The sequence below is a fragment of the Lonchura striata genome, chromosome 11 (assembly GCF_050655825.1).
Source record: "Lonchura striata isolate lonStrDom1 chromosome 11, ASM5065582v1, whole genome shotgun sequence".
Lineage (NCBI taxonomy): Eukaryota > Metazoa > Chordata > Aves > Passeriformes > Estrildidae > Lonchura > Lonchura striata.
This window is the reverse complement of record NC_140713.1, coordinates 18,962,790-18,978,394: the sequence shown is the minus strand read 5'-3', so window position 1 is coordinate 18,978,394 and position 15,605 is coordinate 18,962,790. Positions and strand designations below refer to the sequence as shown.

General features: G+C 61.1%; 2 protein-coding genes across 4 annotated transcripts; both read left to right on the top strand.

Annotated features, from left to right (window-relative positions):
- The first annotated feature begins 1,732 nt into the window (after positions 1-1,732).
- CCDC102A (coiled-coil domain containing 102A) lies at positions 1,733-8,330 on the top strand. Of its 2 annotated transcripts, XM_085589838.1 has the most exons (9): positions 1,733-1,833; positions 3,390-3,956; positions 5,016-5,218; positions 5,334-5,442; positions 5,684-5,800; positions 5,886-6,095; positions 6,352-6,522; positions 6,677-6,780; positions 7,806-8,330. In XM_085589838.1, exons 2-9 carry the CDS (start codon positions 3,438-3,440, stop codon positions 7,930-7,932), a joined length of 1,560 nt encoding a protein of 519 aa, XP_085445964.1. In that variant the 5' UTR covers positions 1,733-1,833; positions 3,390-3,437; the 3' UTR covers positions 7,933-8,330. The 2 variants fall into 2 exon arrangements, with proteins under 2 accessions (XP_085445964.1, XP_021396711.2); XM_021541036.3 differs by lacking the exon at positions 1,733-1,833 and having other exon boundaries at positions 2,141-3,956.
- Positions 8,331-9,039: 709 nt separating this feature from the next.
- Positions 9,040-14,463, top strand: DOK4 (docking protein 4). Of its 2 annotated transcripts, XM_021541192.3 has the most exons (9): positions 9,040-9,145; positions 10,201-10,408; positions 11,279-11,386; positions 11,605-11,719; positions 11,816-11,935; positions 12,027-12,216; positions 12,522-12,660; positions 12,748-12,871; positions 12,965-14,463. In XM_021541192.3, the coding sequence occupies exons 2-9, from the start codon at positions 10,343-10,345 to the stop codon at positions 13,087-13,089; spliced, it is 987 nt and encodes a 328-aa protein (XP_021396867.3). In that variant the 5' UTR covers positions 9,040-9,145; positions 10,201-10,342; the 3' UTR covers positions 13,090-14,463. The 2 variants fall into 2 exon arrangements, with proteins under 2 accessions (XP_021396867.3, XP_021396866.3); XM_021541191.4 differs by lacking the exon at positions 9,040-9,145 and having other exon boundaries at positions 9,437-10,408.
- Positions 14,464-15,605: the final 1,142 nt, after the last annotated feature.

Sequence of the window (15,605 nt, the reverse complement as noted above, 5' to 3'; positions counted from 1 at the left end):
GTGCCCAGCGTGCCTGGGAAACGTGATGTGCCAGGGATTCTGGGGTGCACAGGGTGCTGATCTCCACTCTCTGTGAAAGGACTCAAGAGATGGAATAAGTTTCTTCAGGGGAATTTTAGTTTGGACATTCAGAAAAGGCTTTTCACAAAGAAGGTGGTCACAGGGACAGGCTCCCTACAGAAGAGGTCATGGCATCAAGCCTGGCAGAGTTAAGGAGCATCTGGACAATGTTCTTAGTCACATGGTTTGCTTTCAGATTTTCCTGCAAGGAGCAGGGACTTCAAACTAAAGATAGTCCAATCCTGTGATACCACAGTTTGATGCCATTGCCAGGATGGAGCCAGCATACTCCATGACATCCCCAGTGACCACAGCACAGCTCTCCAGCAACGTTAGCTGGCGTAGCTGAGGGAACAAAGGTCTTTTTTTTACCCAAAATGGTTAGGTTTGCCCCAAAAGGCTTCATTTTGTGCTTCATTTTGGTTTCTGGGTCCAACTGCAGGGATGTGGCCATGTGCAGAGCTGTGGGGGGCAGGGATGACTGAGCCACACCAGTGCTCATTGTGGGGCAGCAGTGCCACGCTGTGCTTGCCCAGCGCCTGCAGCCACTCGTGCAACATTTCTGGGTCTCAGTTCATGACACAGGGCAACCATCTGCTTCAGTCTGACCTACCCCAAATGGATGCTCCTTGGGAACAGATTTAAGGGGGCCTGCTGGCCACGGCCAGGCTGGAAACCCAGAACTAGAGGAGAAGGGTGCCAGGATGATGATGCTTGGACTAAAGAAGTGGGTCACTGGCCACATCTTTAGGTGATGCACCCCAGACCAAGGAGGTTTGCTATTTGCAAGGGTAAACCCCACGAATCCCAGGATGCTGCAATGCATCCTCGAGCCTGCTGGTGTCACCAAGACACGCATGTCCAAGCAAACAGTACAGACACGCTTGGAAAAAACTTTGCCGGTTTTAGTGCCGGGAGCGGGTTAAATCCGCAACCACGCACCCGCAGCTCTGGCCAAAACGCCTGCAAAATCGCTTCACCGGCTGCAGGAGACGGCGCCGATTCCCCTGGCACAAAACGCTGGGATAGGGGCGTAGGAGAGCAAAGCATCTCTCGCCTCCAGCTTTTTGGGGTTGTTTCCAGCAAAGAAAAAGAAAAAAAAGAAAAGAAAAAAAAAAGAAAAAAATTCCGATCTTGGAAAGAACACGCACGAGCTTTGCAGTTTTGCTTTGATTTGGTTTTCCCTGCTTCGCTCGATCCTGGGGGAGAAAAAGTTGCTGGTGTCTCATGGCATCGATTCCAATTCCCGCGGAACACAAATCCCGTTTGCCGATTTTTTTTGTCTGAAAGGCATCCAGCAACGGGAAAGAGACGGGGGCAAAATGGTGGTTTGGGGTTTTGCCGCTTGGCCAGGAAGGAGCCAGCACGGGCGTGTGCGTGTGGGGATGCAGATGCTGCGCGGCCCCCGCTCACCCGGGGGTGACCTCCGTGTCCCCCGCCGCGTCCCCACCCAGGCCCCCACGCCGCGGGGCAGACACGAGTGCGCAGCCCAGCAGCAGCCGCGGGCACGGTCCCCAGCCGGGCCCACGCGTGTGCGAGCCGCCAGCCCCGGCATGCGTGAGCAGGGCTGCCCGCAGCCCCGAGCAGCGGAGCCCCACGCGTGCGGCCCCCCGGCCGTGCCACGGGGCAGGACACGCAGCGCGGGACCGGCCCCCGGGCGCGGGCGGGGGGCGGGAGCGGCGGGGCGGGAGGAGGAGCGGGAGGAGGAGGAGGAGACTCGGCCGCAGCGCCCCGGCCCGCGCGGGCCGCCCGCACCGCCGCCGACACCGCCGGGTGAGGCTCCGGGCCGGGCCGGGCCGGGCTGGGCCGGGCGGGCGGGGGGCGGGGCGGGCGGCACCGGGAAACTTGTGAGAAACTTTGGCGGGGGAGGGGCCGAGCCGGGCCGGGCCGGGCCGCGCCGGGGCGGGCGGGGCCGTGGCGAACCGGGCGGGGCCGGGCCGAGCGGTGCCTCCCGGCCGGAGCGGGAGGGGTTCCGCCGGAGCGGAGGAATGCGGGGTCCCGGGCCCGGGCCGCGGCGGGGCAGCGACAGAGCCCGGCGCCAATGCGGAGGCGCGGGGGGCGCCCCGCCGGGAGCCCGCGGGGAGGAGGCGCGATCCGCCCGTGCCGGTGACCCACGCGTGCTTCCCGCGGGTGTTCCGCGGGTGTCCATGAGCCACGCGTGCTTCCCGCGGGTGTCTCCCGTGGATGTTCGTGCTCCACACGTGCTCCCCGTGGTTGTTCCAGGGGTGCCCCGGCTCCACTCGTGCTCCCCGTGGGTGCTGCATGGTAGCCGGTTCTCTGCATGCGTTCCGTGGGTTTTGCGTGGGTGCTTGTGCACCATCTGTGCTCCCGTGGGCGCTGCTTGTGCCGGCTCCTGCCAATGCCTGGGATTCCTCCAGGAGCAGCCGAGAGAGCACGGGCCTGGGCTTGCTGCTGAGTTTTAGCAAAACTTCACCATTTCAGGGAATATCACCAGAAAATTTAGTTCTTTCCCCCATGCAAATCCCAGAACTGCCATCGGCCTCTGTTCCCGCTGCTCCAGCACTGGTTCTCCCAGCCCAGCTGGATTTGGTAGCAGGTCTGGGCTGCACCGTCCCAAAAACCTGCCGGGGCTGCGTGCAGCCGCGGCTGGACCCTGTACTTATCCCATTAGGACGCACAGCAGCCTCCCATTGAGGTTTCCTGGGGCGGTTTGCCTGCCTAGCCGCACCGGGTGTGAGATCCAGGACGGGATGTGAGGTCCATGCCGGGATGGGGACACTCAGCACCGGCCCTTTGTTGCGGCATCGCCGGGGAGCACATCCAGCTGCCCGGACACACGTCCTGCCGCCACGCCGAGCCAGTCCAGCAGCCCCGGCTCTCCTTCCTGAGCTGTTCCTGCTTTGCTGGCTCCGGATCCCGGCTGTAACCCTCGCTGGAGCTGCTGGGGTGCAGCTGAGTACCCCAGCTCCAGCAGCAGGGATGGTCTTGGAGGCTCACAGATGATGTCATCAGATGACCTCATGCAGATGACATCATGCAAATAACATGTAGATGTCTTCCCTTCACTGTGGGGCGCTGGCAGAGGTGCCTGCAGAGCCAAGCTGAGGCCAGATGCCGGTGGCTGGGCTGTGGGCTGTGGTCCTCATCGAGGACCTCACTGGTGTCTTCACTGGGGATCTGGCTGGGGCCATCACTTGGCTGCCAGCGGGGGGACGTTGCCAGAGTTGTCACTGAGGACGTGGCCGGGGTCCATCCCAGGGATCTTACACGCAGTGTGCCGCTCCCCAAAACCAGGGGCCGTGCCCCTGCCGCCCCTTCCCTCCAGCCACCTGCCGCAGTCCCCAGCTGACCCCCCGTGTCCCCTGCAGGTCCCTGGGTGCAGGACGGTGACGGCCATGCCCTAGGGCAGCCCCGCCATGAGCCAAAGCGGGGCGTCTCGCCTGGCCGGCTCCCCGCCGCTGCCGGGGGGCTCGCTCCTGGCCCTGCTGGCCCCCGAGCCCTCCCCGTCCCCCCCCAGCGGGACCCCCTCGCCCGGGCCCCCGCCGGCGCTGCTGGAAGGGGACTGGGAAGGGCGGGAGGAGCTGCGGCTGCGGGAGCTGGAGGAGGCGCGGGCGCGGGCGGCGCAGATGGAGAAGACGATGCGGTGGTGGTCGGACTGCACGGCCAACTGGCGGGAGAAGTGGAGCAAGGTGCGAGCCGAGCGCAACCGGGCGCGGGAGGAGGTGCGGCAGCTGCGGCACCGGCTGGAGGCCCTCACCAAGGAGCTGGCCAGCCTGCGCCGCGACCGCGACCGCGAGCGGCCGGACGAGCGCCCGCCGCGCCCACCGGCACCGGCACCGGCCGGCAGCCCGCCCGCTGACGGAGCAGAGGGGGACGCCGGCCCTGAGCAAGAGCCCGTGCGGGATGTGGGGGCTGAGGTGCCCCAAAAAGCCAAGGTGGGCGTGCAGGGCTGCCCTGGGTGAGCAGCTCTTCATCCTTGTCTGCTGCCCATGTGCACCCCCAAACCAGCGCTGCCTGTCCTGTAAAGAGGAGCAGTGTGGGGGGACTGCTCTTGGGCCAGACACCTCTCAGAGCAGTACAGGGTGCTCAGACCCCCCTTGGGTTAGTATGGGGGGGTGTCAGACCCTCCAAGCAGCATTTTGGGCTCACACCCCTCTTGGAGGAGTACAGAGCAGTCTGATCCCTCTTGGAAAAGCACTAAGGGGGATCAGACTCCTCAGAGCAGTGCCATGAGGAGATCCAGTGCCATCATAGCCCCGTGCAGTGAGATCACCTTGGCACTGGCACCAGTCCCTTTCCTGGGGCTTTCCCTTTGGAGGCACTATGCAAAAATTGCTGTGCCAGTACAGGGGGTGGTGGCATTGGCAGTGCTGGTGGCATCTCCCAGCCATGGTTTGATTGTCAGGGTGTCCATATGGGCTTCTGGAAGGGGTTTTGCTGAAGGAAGGAGAAGGAGGAGGAAGGGGGGAGCCACACCAGAGTCACCTCAGGGGTTATCCCAGCTGCTGCAGCAATCCCTCCTCTGCTGCTGTGACCTGTCACAGAAGTCACTGCTTGGGGTGCCATGCTGTGACAGTTTAGTCTACCTGACAGCACAGCTGCCAAGTGACAGATCTAATGTGGACATCCCCCATGGGTTCCACACTTGCTCCTCAGGAACATCCTGTCCCCTGGAACCCCCTGCTGCTCATTTACTGTGTGCTCAGAGTGCCTGGTAGAAGGTCACCCACGTGGCAGTCCTGGGTGAGATCGGTGTCATAAATTGGTTTTAAATGTTTTGATAGCAAATTTCCATCATGGCAGGGAGCCTGCAGCAGAGTATGGGGATGTATGGGAGCTCCCCTGGGAGGGCAAGTTCCTCTTCATCAGCCTTAGGGGATCCCTGGGGAATGGAGGGAGAGGTGCTCTTGGTTATGGGATGAGGGCTGGGTGCTGTAGGGGCTGAGAATCCCTCTCACCCTGTCCCCTGTCCTGGGCCACCCACGGTGCCACAGGAGCTGGAGCTGATGGAAAACATCTTGACGAGCAAGCAGGACGAGAGCTGGGAGCAGCGGGGCCCCCGGGCCTCCTTCAGCCGCCAGGAGCGGAGCCGCCTGCTCTGGGAGGACGTCAGCGTCGTGGAGGAGGACAACACCAAAGTCACCGCCCTGAAGCTGAGGCTGGATGAGTCCCAAAAAGTGCTGCTCAAGGAGCGGGAGTGAGTGCTTGGGGCATCATCCTTGCAGGGTGCCAGCTGATACCAGCCTGGTCCCCGCTGGGGTGGCATGTCCCATGGGGTCCTGCAGTGTGTCACTATCATTGCATCTCCCCAGGGACAAGCTGGCGCTCAGCAAGAACATTGAGAAGCTGGAGGGTGAGCTCAGCCAGTGGAAGATCAAATACGAGGAGCTCAACAAGAACAAGCAGGAGGTGATGAAGCAGGTGAGCGAGGTGCCTGGGGAGCAGAGCTGCCCTGGGGTAGCCTGTCCCTCACAGGATGGCACATCCTGATGGACACGGTGGCCCACAGCCACTTCCCCAAGTCCAGGTTGCTTGTTAAGGGTCTTCATTAGTGCTATTGATGCAGTGGTTCCATCCATAGAGGTTGGGTGAGTGGGTGTGGGCCGGGCTCAGGTGGAAGGTGGCTGTTCACAGCCCCCTTTGCTGCCATGTCCCCCCACAGCTCAATATCCTGAAGGAGATTCATCAGGACGAGCTGGGGCGCATCTCCGAGGACCTGGAGGATGAGCTGGGCGCTCGCTCCAGCATGGACAAGAAACTGGCTGAACTGCGTGCAGAGGTGAGGCCAAACCCCAACGTGGGGGACAAAGGGGGCAGTGAGGGGGGTCCTGCTGCCCCCCAGCCGCCCCATGCCCCTGTTCCAGATGGAGCGGCTGCAGGCAGAGAACGCGGCTGAGTGGGGCCGGCGCGAGCGGCTGGAGACGGAGAAGCTCAACCTGGAGCGGGAGAACAAGAAGCTGCGGGCGCAGATCGAGGACCTGGAGGAGGTGCTGGCTCGCAAGCGGCGCCAGACAGCCAGTGCCCTGGACACTGACCTCAAAACCATCCAGGCTGAGCTCTTCGAGAAGAACAAGGTGCCATTGAGGTGGTGCTGTCCCCTACCACTGCATCCCTGGGTGACTTTGTTGTGGGGCTCAGCCTCCGCAAGGACTCCCTCAAGCCCAGATTTTGCCACCACCCCTCAATGGATGGTGGTGACCCCATCCTTGTTCCATCAGATCTTTGGTCATGGGGTGAGGCAATGGGAGAGATCCCTGGGGAGGGAGGAGGGGACACCCAGTGGTGGGGATGACTGTCCCATGCTCAGCCCCCTCCCCATGCCCACCACAGGAGCTGGCCGACCTGAAGCACATCCACACCAAGCTGAAGAAGCAGTACCAGGAGAAGATGGCCGAGCTGGCCCATGCCAACCGCCGCGTGGAGCAGCATGAGGGAGAGGTGAAGAAGCTGCGCCTGAGGGTGGAGGAGCTGAAGAAGGAGCTCGCCCAAGCCGAGGATGAGGTGGGAAAGCTCATGCTGGTGCAGAAGGTCAGGGAGCTGTTCTGCTCCCTACACAGCTGCTAATAGGACCATCCCATCCCATCCCATCCCATCCCATCCCATCCCATCCCATCCCATCCCATCCCATCCCATCCCATCCCATCCCATCCCACAGCTGGATGAGGCCCACAACCAAACGCGGAAGCTGCAGCGGTCTCTGGACGAGCAGACAGAGCAGAGCGAGAGCTTCCAGGTGCAGCTGGAGCATCTGCAGTCACGGTGAGCAGGGCTGGGTGAGCCATGTAGGGACCAGCCAGGATGGGATGATGGGATGATGTTCTTCTTGCCACCATCCCTCAACCAGCATCTGCCTGGTTGAACCCCAGGCTAAGCATGGCCAAAGTGCCTCCGACATCCTCGGAAGGGGCACAGCCATCCTCTGAGCTGTCTTCACTCCACTTTGAACTGGGTGGCATTCACCTCCCAGTTAAACCAGCACAAGGTTGCACAGAGACCAGCACAGCTCAGTTTTGTGCTGCCTAGGGTTGCACCCACTAGTACCCACGGCCAGGGCAGGCTCCTACCATCCCACACCAGTTTAGGGAGGTGGGAGCTGAGTTTTCTTGCCCTTAAAACTTTCCCTGGCCCTGCTTTTCCTCTCCAGCAGTAAAGAGCTGAAATGGCCGTGGGATCGATGCTGTGGCTCCAGGAGGCGCTGGGGGGGTGTTTATAATCATCCTTTATTTTATTGGGACATCCGCATTAAATCATGGAAGCATAATGGAGGATTCATCACCCCCCCCCAGACTCCCTGTGCGCTCAGCCCTAAATAATTCATGCTTTCCAGTAAAGTGTGGTGGACTGGTTGGATCTCACTGGATCCTTGGCCTTTGGATTTCAAATTTAATTCATAACATTTCCTTGATGAATTTTCAGACGAGGGCACACCACAGGTTCCTGGGAATGGGGACCACTGGGGTTTATGAAGGTTCCTCAGTTTAGGGGGATGACATCTCCATTCTCTGCAGCCCTGGCTGGGTCTGTGCTGCCCAGCACAGTGATGTCCAGCCATGGAGGGGTTTAGCCTGTGCCCCACTTGTACTGAGCACCATCCACAGCTCCCCAGCTCCGTGCTGGCCCCGGGCTGCGGGGGCTCATCCTGCACTCAGAGCTCACTGGGGGCTGCAGGAAGGAAGGAATCTCTCTGGGGTGCAGCCATGCTGTAGGGGTGCAGGGGAATGGGCTCAGCTTCAGGGCCCCCCAGGGCCGTGCTGCACCCCCTGCCCAGCTGCTGTCCCTCGCAGGCTGCGGCGCCAGCAGAGCGCCCCGCTGTTCGGCAAGATGCGCAGCGCCCGCTTCGGCCCCGACGACGCCGGGGACGGCACCAGTGACCCCGACGAGGATGAGGACCTGCAGATCCAGGTGCCCTAGAGCCCAGGGCCAGTGCCACCACCGCAGGACGTCCCACATCAGTCCTCTGCGTTCAAGTGCATGTCGCCACGGGGCCCAGCTGTGCGGTGATCCTTGTATAGATGGGGAAACTGAGGCACGGAGCGGTGGGGAGAAATTTGCTCAGAGGTGCTCCAAAACCCACTGCTTCTTGGACAGTACTGGATGCTCCTTTGGCCACTGGCATCTCCTGGAACACTGATGTGGCCACTAAAGCCAGCATCACAAAGCAGCCCAGGAGGAGGAGGCGCAGGCCAAGAGAGGCACCAAGCTTGGCAGCCACAAACTGCCCACTTCTTTTTATATATATTATATATATGTATGTATTTGTATATGATTTTTTATTATAAATACAGAGCCCAGATGGGCCCAGGCTCTGATGGTGGTGTGAGCTGCTGGTCTGTCCCCACACAGGAGTGAGGGCGGGGAGGGGACACGTCAGGGAGAATTGGCATTTCTTCACCAGCCACACACGGCCTGGATGTCACCCACTGGCATGCCTGTCCCCATGCCTGGAGACCAGCCCAGTGTGGGGGTACAGCCTGTCCCCAGCCTGTGCAGTGAAAGGTGTTCACCCAGAGGTGCTCACCCTGGGGACGTGCTCAGGTGCTGACCCAGGGGTGCAGACATGCTCACCTGTGGGTGCTGATCCCCCCAGCACAGCCCCTTCAGCCCAGCCCCCCAACACAGAACCTTGGGGGCTTTGGAGGCGCTCAGACACAACCTTATTAAAAATTAATATTTCGGTGAGCTAATCCCCTCGCTCTGCCTTTTAATTGATTGGCTAAAAGCGTAGCTCTTTGCTGCTCATGGGGTTTTTTTAATGCACTTTTATTTCCAGCGATTGTTCATATTTTTATAGCCCAACAAGTGATGCCGCGGGGGTGGGGGTGCCTGGGGGCAGTTTTAGTGAGAGGCCTCACTCACAGTTTGGGGGGCACAGAGCGGCGGTGAGGTGACACCTGAGCCGAGGGACGGACACGAGGCTGCTGCCGCCGCCCGTCCGTCGCTGCGGGGTGTTCTCCCCAAAGCCTAATGATGGAAACCTCGTTCCAGGGCGGCCGGTTGGGCAGCCCGGGGGTGGAGGGAGGGTCCCGGGGCGGGGCCGGGCGGGGCGGGGCCGGGCGGGGCCGAGCGGCTCCGGGGCTCGCAGGACGCGGAGGCTCCGGCGGCTCCGCTCGCACCGGGAGGCCGGGTAAGGCGGGGGAACCGGCGGGGGAACGGGGCCGGGCGGAGCGGGTGACACCGGACGGGGCTTGACCGAGGTTTGGGGCTGACAAGTGTCGGGGGCAAACGGCCGGGAGGTGACAACGCCCGGAGGGACGTCCCGGTGGGAGACCGCGTGTGATGGGTGATGAGGGGTCGGGGGGCGCCGGGGGCGGGGGTGCCGAGGTGACAGGTCGGGGGTAGGGGGTAGGAGGTGCCCCCCAGCATCTCTGAGCTCCCTTGGGGTGTTCGTGTGCGTGGGGTGGGGTGATGGGGATGGGGGAACGGGAGGGATACTCCCCTCGGAGGGAGAGCTGCCCCCCGCCTCTCTCAGACCGCGGGCGGTCCCCAAGGTGCTGTCCCAGGCAGATTCCCTTGGGTGCTGGGCTTTGGGGACCAGGGCGTCGCTGCTATGGAGGAGCATCCCCGGGGATAGCCCCATTCTGTTTCCTGGGTTACTGCCTTCTACCTGGGGCTGCTTCACCTGGGAAAGGAACCTGGTCCCCACCTGGTCCCACCGAGCGGGGCTGGGGGAACCAGCGGGGACCAGGCTGAGCGAGGCCGAGCTCATGGGAGGGCTGGAGAGAGGCTGGGTTACACCAGGGCTGCGAGGTTGGAAGCCGGGGTCCCTCTGGCCGAAACACCCCACACCGGAGCCGGCCTGGCCGTTCCCACCGAGCCCAGCCCGTGCCCAAGGGCCGGGGCCATGTTGCTGCCCAAGCGAGCAGCTTGGGAGGAAGGAGAGGCAGTGAGAGGGGTGATGGAGACCTGTGGGCGAGGTCTGGTGTGGGTGTCCCCTCGGACACGTGTTGGAGCTGGCGGCAGGGGACTGACCACTTGTCTGTGCCACCCTGGCTCCGCCGTGCTGGCAGGGGTTAACACCGGACTGTTCCACTCGGATGGTTCAGGCAGCGAAGGGAGGAGGAAGAGGAGGAGGAGGAGGAGGAGGAGGGGAAGGAGGAGGAGGAGGAGGAGGACGACAAGGAGGAGGGGGAGGAGGACGAGGAAGATGTCACCCGTCGATCTGTCATTTCTCTTTTCCAGCCAGTATGGGGTACACTGCTAGCACCAAGCTGGGCCGGTGGTGAGACAGGAGGGGTAGGGAGGGAGAGGATGGAGAGGGGGGGGCGAAGGTGAAGGCAGCCCCCCCCTCCCAAAATATCCCCTACCCTATCGAGCCATCACCATGGCGACGAATTTTAACGACATCATCAAGCAGGGCTATGTGAGGATGAAGAGCAAGAAGCTGGGGGTGAGTGGGGATCTTGGGGAATGTGGAGATGTGGGGGGAACACCCATGGATTTGGGGTGCTGGTTTCCCAGTGAGGTGATGTGGACAGGACCCCCTTGTGGCTTCCTGTACCCCTGGTTTGGGGGTTGAATAAGCAGCCTTTTGGGGGCTGTGGTGGCAGAGGAGTGGGGGATGGCAGGGACAGGCCACTTGTTGGTACCCAAATCACCCAGCAGCCCCAGGGGTCCAACATCTGCACCGGCCGAATCCTGCACCGAGTAACACCCACTCACCTGTCCCAGGTCACCCAGGGTTTGGGGAATGTCTGTGAGCCTTCCCTTCCCTCCGTGCCTCAGTTTCTCTGCACACACAGTTTGGCATCGGGAATGCGCCACGCTGGGAGGGACTGGAGCTGCTGGGTGCAAATTATGGTGGTGTGGGAGTGCGGCACCCATAGGTGGGGGGTCAGGGGGTTTGGTTGCCCATCTGCATGGTTTGGAGCCGCAGCAACGAGCATGCTGGGTAATTTCATGCTAATTAGGGAGAACAAAGAGGGAGCGGGATCGAGGGGAGGGGGACATGCCTGGGGACGGTGGCCCCACCACCCTCAGAGTCAGGGAATGTAGGAGAGGGGACGGCGAAATGCCAGAACAACGGTCCCCTTGGGAGCATTGTCTGTGTTCATTAATTAAGCTCTGTAATTAGCACTGGCAGGGGGTGGGGGCAGATGGTGGCAGCCCCGGCATAGCCCCATCCCCAGCATCCCCTCCTGTCCCCAGGCCAGCAGGGTCAGCAGAACCAGGCACGGTTCCTGGGGATGGGGACAGGGGATGTGGTGGGGACAGGGAGCGCCTCTTGCACCAAGCAGCCGCCGCGCTCTCTGTCCGGCAGATCTACCGGCGGTGCTGGCTGGTCTTCCGCAAATCCTCCAGCAAAGGGCCCCAGCGCCTGGAGAAGTACCCGGATGAGAAGTCGGCGTGCCTGCGGGGCTGCCCCAAGGTGAGGGGGTGCGCTGGAGGGGTGCTGGGGTGCTGCCCGCTGCTTGGGGACCCGTGCCAGAGCAGGTCCTTCCTTGCCTAAATTCGCTGGGTGGCTGTCACCCCGTGCGCTCCGCAGGGGGACGCAGCTGGGTCCGGGTGCTGCAGGTGTCAGGGTCTGCGCGCAGCAGGGAACAGGGGCTGGGAGCAGCCCTCGGTGACCCCCCAACTCCTCTGCAGGTCACCGAGATCAGCAATGTCAAGTGCATCACGCGGCTGCCCAAGGAGACCAAGAGACAGGCGGTGGCCATCGTTTTTACCGACGACTCCGCCCGGACCTTCACCTGCGACTCAGGTACGGGGCAGCGCCCAGGGGAGCCGGGCTGAGGGTGCTGGGTGGGGCACCCCGGCGTGGCCAGGGTCGCCCAGGGGCTGCCGTGGTGCCTTGCAGAGCTGGAGGCGGAGGAGTGGTACAAGACGCTGTCGGTGGAGTGCCTGGGCGCCCGCCTGAACGACATCAGCCTGGGGGAGCCCGACCTGCTGGCGCCCGGCGTGCAGTGCGAGCAGACGGGTGAGCGCGGCGGGGAGTGCTCGCCCGGGGCTCCGCCTTGCTGCACCCCCCGCTGATTATTTTATTGTCTATTTTTTTTTCCCCTTTCCAGACCGGTTCAACGTGTTCCTCCTCCCCTGCCCCAACCTGGACGTCTATGGCGAGTGCAAGCTGCAGATCACCCACGAAAACATCTACCTCTGGGACACGCACAACCCCCGGGTGAAGCTGGTCTCCTGGCCCCTCTGCTCCCTGCGCCGCTACGGCCGCGACGCCACCCGCTTCACCTTCGAGGCTGGACGGTGAGGTGTCACCCGTGCCAGGACAGGGATCACAGCTGTGTGCTGTCCTCCAGCTGGGTGCTCCAGGCAGTGGCACTGCTGGCATCACCACAGGGCAGGCCTGAGGCTGGGCTGATGGCGGTGGCCTGCACAGCGTGCCCAAGGCAGGCAGGGCTTGGAGCTGGTTCTGGTCCCAGATCAGCACCGTGAAGGGGACACAGGCACAGCTCTAACAGTATGGGAAGCTGTGCCAGCTGTCATCTGGGTGGGTTTTATCATCCCTTGGCTTGAAGACCTTGGTGACATCCTGTGCCCTGTCCCCACAGGATGTGTGATGCAGGAGAAGGCCTCTACACCTTCCAGACACAGGAGGGTGAGCAGATCTACCAGCGCGTGCACAGCGCCACATTGGCCATCGCTGAGCAGCACAAGAGGGTCCTGCTGGAGATGGAGAAGAATGTCAGGGTGAGCTCCAGCCCATGCTGAGGGGGGACACAGCTGGGGGAGACTCTGGGAGCCCTGTGTCACCCTCCTCCCCCCCATCCACTGCAGCTGCTGAACAAGGGCACTGAGCACTTCTCCTACCCCTGCACCCCCACGACCATGCTGCCCCGCAGCGCCTACTGGCACCACATCACTGGCTCCCAGAACATGGCTGAGTCCTCCAGCTATGCTGGTGAGTGTCCCCACCCCACACCAAGGAGATGCTGCTCCTCCAGCCCCCAGAGCTTTCCCCACCAGGTGAGCCCACCACCTGTTTTGTCCCCAGGGGAGGCTTATGCAGGCGCCCAGGCCAGCTCGGACACCGACCTCCTCAACAGGTTCATCTTACTGAAGCCAAAGTCCTCCAAAAGCGACAAGCCTGAAGACAGGGAGCCCACATCGTCCCCATGAGCTGGTGTGGGGGGACTGTGGCAGGGGTCCCTTTTTTCTTCTCCAAGGGGTGGCAAGGATGCAGGCAGTCACCCCTCAGAATCTCCAGGAGACCGAGCTGGGGCACCTTGGTGCCAAGACCTTAAGAAACAGGCACTGGCTCACGCCCTGGTCTGGCGTTAGTGGAGGCGATGGCTGGCTCAGCCTCAACTGACTTCAAATATATATTGAATACCCGTATTGTAAGAGATATTTCCTTCTCACATGAATGCAAATGTGGTGGCTGCTGAAGAGCCCTTGGGCAGATGCCCAGAGGTTTTTGACTCTTAGGGACCCAAATGGGAGGTGAAGAGAAGTGGGGGGGGGGGGGGGGGTCAAGAAATTTGGAGTTTTCTGCATGGCAGGAAGGCTGGAGGATCACTCTGCCATGGCCATGGAGCAGCGTCAGAGGATGCAGCTGTGTCAGGCTGATGGTGCAGGGCCCCACCCCTTCATGAAGAGCGGGGTGCTTCTGAGGACACCCTGCCATCCCTGAGCTGATTTTTGCACTTCAAGCTATTTAAACGCTCGCTGTAGAATTGATATGTCTCAGGAGAAACTGGTTTTCCTTCCAAAGGGGTTGGCTGGGGTGAGCGGCCAGGCAGAGCCAAGCTCCCTGGCTTCTCCCACCCCAACGCCCCTCACTCCTCCCACAGCTGTGTCCCCCTGCTATGCCCCTGGTTTATCTGCTGGTGGGCACCCATGGGACTGGTTTTGGCCAGTAGCATCTGTCTCTCAAGGGGCAGCTTTATGGATATGAGAAGCCCCAGGGCAGAGAAACCCATGCTGATGGGGAGAGAGCCACATTCCTCTGTGCATTCCCACAGCCCTCACTTCCTCCTCACCCACTGGAGGTGGAACTGGGCTTTATGTGCTGAACTTAAAAAGCAATTGATTTTTTCTAGTTCTCCTATTTATTGACCTCCTTTAGAAGGGCTATCTTTTTATTGCCGTGCAAACCTTGGTGTTTCTTTGGAGTCTTCTTTCTGTCTGGGTTGGATGCTTGGTGGTTTTATTTCTGCCCTTTAAAGCTCCAGGTCCATGTGTTGGGCACAGGGAGTGTTGTGATGTGGGAATCTGTGGTCTGTAAATACTGTGTTTCAGGGTGGCGTAGCTTGTGGCTGAGGGGACATGGGGACAGAGAAAAGCTGCTCCTCGCAGCATGGCTGGGCACAGAGGGGCTCTGGATCCTAGCACTGCCCAGCAGTGTGTCCTCCCTGGGGTGAGAGGTGGAACTTGCCCTCTCTTCCTGGCTACACACCTCATCTGGAAAAAGATTTAACATTTGTTACCAAAAATGTTTGGGTTTTCTGTTTTTTAAGGAGTTGCTCAATGAATAAACAACCCTTATCCACATCCACCCTTCCTGTTTGTCTGTTCCATCCAAGCGCGCTCGGGAAGCGCAAGTGGGAGTAGTGCCTGCCAGAGAGAAAAATGCTGATGGGGGGAGATTTCCTGAGGTTCCTGGCAGCACGCTTGGCTCAGGGCTTTGTTCTGCCTCCAGCCATGGCCAAGACACTTCAAGTGAAGCCCTAAAACCACTGGGATAGGAAAAAGGATAAAGGGAGTTGCCACTCTCCATCAAACAACCCTGAGTGGAACAGGATGCCAGCACCCTGCTGTCACCCTCACCTCCAGCTGTCCGTGGCTCTGGGGATATGGCAGGCCAATGGTGGCTCCAAGTCCCCAGGTGAAGGAGTTTCAAGGCACACCATCTCCCAGCTCTCCCACAGCTGTGCCAGGTAAACTATCCAAGCCATGACTGCCTGGCAGCACTGGCCTCAAGGTAAGACAGCTGTGCCAACCAGCCAGTGATCCCTCCAGGGACAGGGACATGGGGAGCCATGCTGCAGCCAGCTCTGCCATGGCAAGGAAGTGGAAGCAGCAGCCTGGTTGCAGCAGCTTTTGCCTGGAGGGGAAGGCAATGCTGACATGGGCTGCTCTCCCTAGCTCAGTGTGACCCTAGCACCACCCCCTGAACCATCCCCATCCATACCAGGATGAGCACAGGGGCACACACCCTCCCTACTAGCCCCCATGGTACAGGAGCTGTGGGTCTCTCCAGGAAAATGTCACCAAGAAGATCATCCCAAGTCATGCTGGGCAGTGATGAAGGAAGAGGGATGACAAAGTGGCTTTCAGCCACTCCCAGTGGGGTCAGGGAATGGGACCTGCACGAACTGCAGCCCAGCACACACTGGGGGCAGTGGACACAAAGAAAAGTATCAGCCAGGGACCATTAACTGACAGAACATGTCCCACCCAGCTCCTCAGAAAAGGCTTCTACAGCACAGGGGTGGAGTCTGTTCCAGAGAATTCTGTAAGTACAGCTTTGCCTGCCTGGCCCAGCTGGGCTCCCCTGCAGTGCTTCCTTCTGCAGCATCTTGCCCACCCTGGCCTCAAACATCTGCTTTACACACAGCATTGGGTCAATGAATGACGGGCTGCCTGCGGGAGGGTGCTGCTCTCCTCAGGAGATAACGGCACCAGCAGCAATC

Bases quoted from the DNA above. Each gene is read 5' to 3' on its own strand.
- CCDC102A (XM_085589838.1), top strand. From the start codon at position 3,438: ATGAGCCAAAGCGGGGCGTCTCGCCTGGCCGGCTCCCCGCCGCTGCCG. The intron at 5,443-5,683 runs GTGAGCGAGGTG...GTCCCCCCACAG, and splicing joins AGCAGGAGGTGATGAAGCAG to CTCAATATCCTGAAGGAGAT. The intron at 6,096-6,351 runs GTGCCATTGAGG...TGCCCACCACAG, and splicing joins AGCTCTTCGAGAAGAACAAG to GAGCTGGCCGACCTGAAGCA.
- DOK4 (XM_021541192.3), top strand. From the start codon at position 10,343: ATGGCGACGAATTTTAACGACATCATCAAGCAGGGCTATGTGAGGATG. The intron at 10,409-11,278 runs GTGAGTGGGGAT...TCTGTCCGGCAG, and splicing joins TGAAGAGCAAGAAGCTGGGG to ATCTACCGGCGGTGCTGGCT. The intron at 12,217-12,521 runs GTGAGGTGTCAC...CTGTCCCCACAG, and splicing joins TTCACCTTCGAGGCTGGACG to GATGTGTGATGCAGGAGAAG.